Source organism: Protopterus annectens, chromosome 10.part0, assembly GCF_019279795.1.
Source record: "Protopterus annectens isolate FY-2018-M chromosome 10.part0, PAN1.0, whole genome shotgun sequence".
In the NCBI taxonomy this organism is placed as follows: Eukaryota; Metazoa; Chordata; order Ceratodontiformes; family Protopteridae; genus Protopterus; species Protopterus annectens.
In genome coordinates, this window is record NC_056744.1 from 60,500,598 (window position 1) to 60,506,597 (window position 6,000).

A 6,000-nucleotide genomic window follows, 5' to 3' on the forward strand; every position below is an offset into this window, starting at 1 on the left:
TCCGTTAATTTTTAATCTCATATCACTGCTACATTTCAACAAAAGGAAGACATTTTCACACAAATTTTCTGGAACAGACAGAGGAATTTCTGTTACTTACAAAACGGGAAGAGTTGTCATTTTTCACTGTCTTGGCATTACCAAATGACTCCAAGATAGGGTTTGCTTGCAGCAGCTGACGTTCTAGTTCCCCCTGGAATGACAAAACAAGAGTTAAAATGTTCACCTTCCTTTTTAATCCTTGCAGCATCCTCAGATTTAATGTAGCTTTACTAATATACTAAATTAGTGTTGTTCCTAATTTTTAAAACACTGGTTAAAATTATACAGCACTGTCCACAGGCAACAGTGGTGCAGTTCACATGGGTTGGTCAACTCTTATCCTGCCAGGGGTAGCCCTCAGTCGGCCCAAATACCAGAGGCTTAGTATTTCTGCACTGGTTGCTGTCGCTCCAGGACTGATGGGTTATCAGTGGTATAAAATTAGAAAGCCAACGCCATTACATCAGATTTTCTTGCCCCAAATGTCAGGAACCCCCCAAAAAGGAGCTAGGTTATGGAGGAAGAACACCACTAGTAGAAAGTAAATACCAAAAATCCTTGTAGAGAGTGAGGAAGAAAGAGTGAGAGACAAGGGGGATGGATGGTGGGAAACTAGGACTGCAACAGTGAGTACACTCGAACATCTACATTTATTAAGTGAACACAACTAACTGTACTATGTTCTTCGTGTTTCACTGTTGCAGTCATCACACAAAGCTGAAGTAAAGGGTGGAGGGGCAGTCAAGAAGTGGTGGGGCTGGCTAGTATGCCCTGCAAAACTGCGGTTGTAAAGCCTGCCCTGGATTTGGAAAAGATAGGCAGGTGGTAATGCTTGGTGAAGGTATGAACAAAACTCCATGTTGCAGCCTCCAGGATGTCCCTGGTAGGGACGGGACCCCTCTGAGGAAAGCTGCAGAGGTGGAGGTTGTCCTTGTGGAATGTGTCCTGACCCCCAGTGGGGGTCGTTTCCCGTGGTATTTGTAACAGAAATGGAAAAAGTGTGCTATCCATTTGGAGATGGTTTGTTTGGATATGGCCTTGCCTTCCGCCCTTGCTGCAAAGCTGACTAGTAACTGGTCAGTTTTCCTAAAGTGCTTAGTCCTATCCAGGTTGAATCTAAGTTGTCTGTGCACATCTAAGAGTGCAGAATCCCTCCCCCCTTATTTTGAGGCTTGGGGAAAAAGGTGGGCAAATGAATAGATTGGTGGAGAGCCACACTGGACACTACTTTAGGCATGAAGGTTGGGCTAGTCCTGAGGGAGACCCTGTCAGCATGAAAAATGACAAAAGGCTCCACAGCCATTAGTGCTTGTAGCTCTGAAACTCTTCTAGCTGAAGTGATGGCCAAAAGCAAGCCTGTTTTCCAAGACAGGAATTTTAACTCTGCTGAAGCTGAGGGCTCAAAGGGAGGTAGTGTGAGCTTTTCCAACACAAAGTTAAGGTCCCAAGCTGGGGTAGGAGCACTTCTGGGTGGCCTAAATTGTTAGCCCCTCTTAGGAACTGTTGGATGAGAGGGTGAGAAAAGAAAGGTGGCTCTGTGCTGTAATGAACACAGATGACAGAGACATGAATTTTAACAGAAGAGAAGGATAGGCCCTCGTGGAAATAGGTCTGCTAGGTAATCCAGGATGAGAGGTACAGAAGGCTGTGCTGTATCAGCTCCCTTACCCTGGATCTAGGTGCAATACACCTTTTCCACATGTCAGCATAGGATTTTCTAATGCTGGGGCATCTGGCCTCACGTATAATGTCCAGGACTTGCTTGCTTAGGCTGGCAACTCGAGGAGAGGTAAGGTAATAAGCCAAGCCGCCAGCTTCAGGGTCTGCAATTGTGGATGCATGAATTCTCCATTCTGCTGGGTCAGGAGATTTGGGATCTGAGGAAGGTGCCATGGAGGCAGGGGTGACCGACTGTGCAGCAGTGGGCACCAGTGCTGGCGTGCTCAGTCTGGGGCAATCAAGATTGCTCTTGGTTTTTCCTCCCTTATTTTGAATACTACCCTTGTGAGTAGAGGTAGAGGGGGAAATGAATAGATGGAGAGGTTTACCTATTGGAAGGATAGGGCATCCATTTCCAAGCCTTGCTGTGAGGTTCCCTGGTGCAGAATTTGCTGAGCTGGTGATTGTTGTGGGACGCAAACAGGTCCACCTTCGGGGTGCCCCATTTCTGTGTTACAAGGCTGAAGGTGCTGTGGTCTAGCTGCCACTCGTGTGGGTCTAGGAGTTTTCTGCTTAAGTTGTCTGCCAGAGAGTTTTGGGAGCCTGGTAGGAATTGTGCTAGCAGGTAAATTTGCATGGCTGAAACCATGTGCCAAAGGGTCATGGCTAGCCTGCAGAGGGGATAGGAGTGAGTTCCTCCCTGTCTGTTGATGTACCACATCATCGTAGTGTTGTCTGTTTTGATCAGTAGAGGCCCCGGGGATAGTAGGGGTCTGAAGGCGGTCAGAGTGTGTTGGACAGCTAGCATATCTTTCAGGCTGATGTGCAAATGCATTTGATTTGGGCTCCAATGGCCCTGAATTCACCTGCCAGACCAGGTGTGCACCTCAGGCATATTCTGATGCATTTGTGGTTAGGGTCTGGGCGGTGTGGGGTTGTGAAAAGGGAAGGCCCTTGTGGTTGCATGCTGCTGCCCACCAAAGAAAATCTTTCCTTAGACAAGGTATCATAGATATGACTGTTTCCAGGTCCTGAGTGTTGACACCAAAGGCTTTTTAAGTACCACTGAGGTTTCCTCATATGCAGTCTGGCATATTGAATGAGTAGAATGCAAAAAGTCATGAACCCTAGAGCTTGGAGGATTTTCTTTGCAGATAACTGGGTTCTGTTGGCTAGGTGAGAGAAGCAGCCTGTCAGATAGGCTTGTTTTTCTGGAGTAAGAAATGCCATCTGAGATGCTGTGCCCAGGCTTGCTCCCAGGAATACAATTTTTTGAGTGGGGACTAATTTGGATTTCTTTCCGTTTATAGTGTACCCCAGGGAGGTCAGTAGGTCCTTTACAAAGGTCAGGTGTTGTAATAGCTTTTCCTGACTGTCTGCTTCAATCAGGCAGTCATCTAGGTAGGGGTAAATCTGAATATTCCTTTGTCTGCAAAAAGCAATGGCAAGAGCCAGGCATTTTGTGAAAACTCTGGGAGCAATGGATAAGCCAAAGGGAAGTGCAGAGAACTGAAAGTGCATAGATCCTGCCATGAAACAGATATTTTCTGCAAGAATCCCTGATTGGGATGTGTAGATAAGCCTCCTTTCGGTCTAGGGTGGCTAACCAAACATCCTTGGATAGTATAGGAAGAAACTTCTGGAGGGTGAGTATTTTGAATTTTGGTATCACCAGGAAAGTGTTTAGAACTGATAGATCGATGATTGGGTGCCAGGTGCCCCTTTCTTGGTACCAGTAATAGCCTGGAATAGAAACCTTGGCCTATCTGGTCTGCAGGAACAGGCTGTATCGCCCTCATGGAGAGCAGAGAATGGACTTTGGTTTTGTGCCTCTGCCCACTGGTTTGGAGGAAGATCTGGGAACCCTTTTGGGGTTGGCAGTGTGTGGTAATAAAATTTGTATCCCTGGGACACTATGTTGAGGACCCATCGGTCGTTGGTGATGGAAGTCCAGTTTTTTGCATGTGAGGCGAGTTTTCCTCCTAGGGGCACAAGCAGGTGGGCAGAGGTAAGGGGTGGAATTGTAAAGTCATTGTGAGTTCTTTCCATAAGGGGGTGGCTTAGCACTCCCTGTTTTTGAAGTTGAGGAATTCCATTGCTTATATCTCTGCATTCCCTGGGAGTGCTGTCTGGGGGGGGGGGGGTCTGCTTCCCCTAGGTCTTGTCTGAGCTGGCCTAGAGGGAGCTGGAAAGGACCAGTGCTTGGAGGGGCAATGCCTACTGAACCTCAGAGGCTGGACTTGCAAGAAGTCTAACTATCTGCATAGATTTAGCTTTTTCTTCCATCTTTAAGACCTCTTCTGCCTTGGTGCCAAACAAACTGTCTTTGTGCAATGGTGTGCCCAAAAGTTTTGATTTGACACAGTCTGGCAAGGTTTGTTCCTTAAGCTAAACATGCCTTCTAAGTACAGAACCTGTGACTGCTGCCCTGCAGGATGCTTCTAGGGCATCAAAGCCACATTGCAAGGTATGCTTAGTAACTTTGTTGGCAGAATGCATAAGCTCCTGGAATTCTTTATTTTCTGTACAAGCAGGAAAGTTAGATAATTTTTGTTTAAGGAGTTCCATTGTATGTTGCTGGTATTTCAACATGTGGAACTGACAATTTAGTGCTCTAATGGCAAGAGTTGCTGAGGCGCATACTTTTTTTTACCCCATCTGTCTAAAGCTTGGGAATCCCTGTCCGAAGGGGTGGGATTCTTGGCTGTGGTTGCTTTTATTCCTTTAGGTCCCTTGGAGATTACCTCTGGGTCTGGAGTAGGATTTTTGAAAATAAATTTGTGAGAGTCAGGGACTCTTCATACCGGTCAGGTTTCCTGGGAGCAGGTGGGTAGGGTGTCAGGAGTTGAACTAGATTCCATGAAAACATCCACAGCATCCAGGACAGGAGAGATAGCTAAAGATCTGTATTGTGGCAAATCTAAAAATTCCTTGAGTCTCTTTTTGGACTGAGGAAAATCTTGACATTCCTAATGGAAATGTTCTCTCAAAGTATGTACGGTTTCACCAAAAGAAAATTCCTCTGGAGGAGAGGCAGAGGGAATGGATTCCTCTGCATCTGAATCCTCATAAGCAGACAAGGGCATGTCTTCATATTCTGAAACCTCAGAGGCGGACTCCTGGTCAGACAAAGCTGCTGGGGACAAATCTCTCTTTTAGAAGGGGTAGGCTGGCTTCCTCTAATAAGCATAAGGTCTTCTGCCATTTATAGCACTTGAGATTGAGGCATGGAAGCAGTTTCTTGAGTATGGCTCGTCGGTTATTAGATGTAGTTCATACCCTGGGCCTTAGAAACTCAGTAGTTTTAGAAAGAACTGAAGGCGCGAAAGAAGTTGGTTTGTGTCGAATACCGATAGTGCGAAGAACTTCCTAGGAAGCCGGTGCCTGCTCAGTGGATCCGGACTCATCCAAGGTAGAGACATCCGCAGGATCCTTAGTCAATGAAGAGTCTCGCGGCATACCAGACTCCAAACGGGTCTCGGTAAGTGGGCATCAGGGGCTGGGAAAGCGCCTCACTGAGTACCGGCAGGCTGGTGACTAGCTTAATGGAAGTGTTGTCGGCAGTTTTGGACCTGTGTGGTCTGCCTCTGTCTTTTTCCTTAAAATTTTTCGGAAGATCGGTGGTCTGATGGCTTACCAAAGCCATTTCAGAATACAGAGCTCAAGAGCAAAAGTATTTAGCTATGATAAGGGCCCGACAATGTATAGTTCTGGTGTTGAACAAAGAACAAAAGTCACAGCTAGGGACATCGTGGTCTGGGCCTAAACAGGTGACACAGTAAGAATGGAAATCTCTGTGTGGTATTTGCTTACCACAGGTGAGACACTTGTTAACCTTTTCTGACATTGGTAGAACAAGAAAAAATGATCCCCGACAGGGTACTTAGCTTTAGAAGACTTCAACTTCAATTTTGTAAACGAAAAACTCAGGTAGCGGCCGACCGGTACTCGTGCGAACTGCTTCTGCTTCTGGCTCCTCAGCAAGAAAGACTGATGTAATGGCGTCGGCTGCCTGATTTTATACCACTGACTACCTGATAGTCCTGGAGTGACAGCAACTGACGCAGAAATATTAAGCCTCTGGTATACGGGCCAACTGAGGGCTACCCTGGCAGGATAACCCTAATGTGATGACTGCAACAGTGAAACACAAAGAATATCTTACTGTTGTGACTACGTACAACTGAGAAAAGCTCGTTTCAGAATTACACTTCCCCAATCTTCCCATAAGTTTAAACTGAAATTCAGATTTAAGCATTTACCTACCCAACATACTAACAAACTGATTAAAAACATACC

At 46.2% G+C, this 6,000-nt stretch overlaps 1 protein-coding gene across 1 annotated transcript in view; it reads right to left on the reverse strand.

Annotated features, from left to right (window-relative positions):
• Window positions 1–6,000, reverse strand: part of MYH10 (myosin heavy chain 10) — a 2,709,460-nt gene that overhangs the window by 2,161,015 nt on the left and 542,445 nt on the right. The window contains exon 6 of the mRNA XM_044086713.1: window positions 101–193. Coding sequence (XP_043942648.1) covers window positions 101–193 — 93 coding nt within the window. The remainder of the gene's footprint in view (window positions 1–100; window positions 194–6,000) is intronic.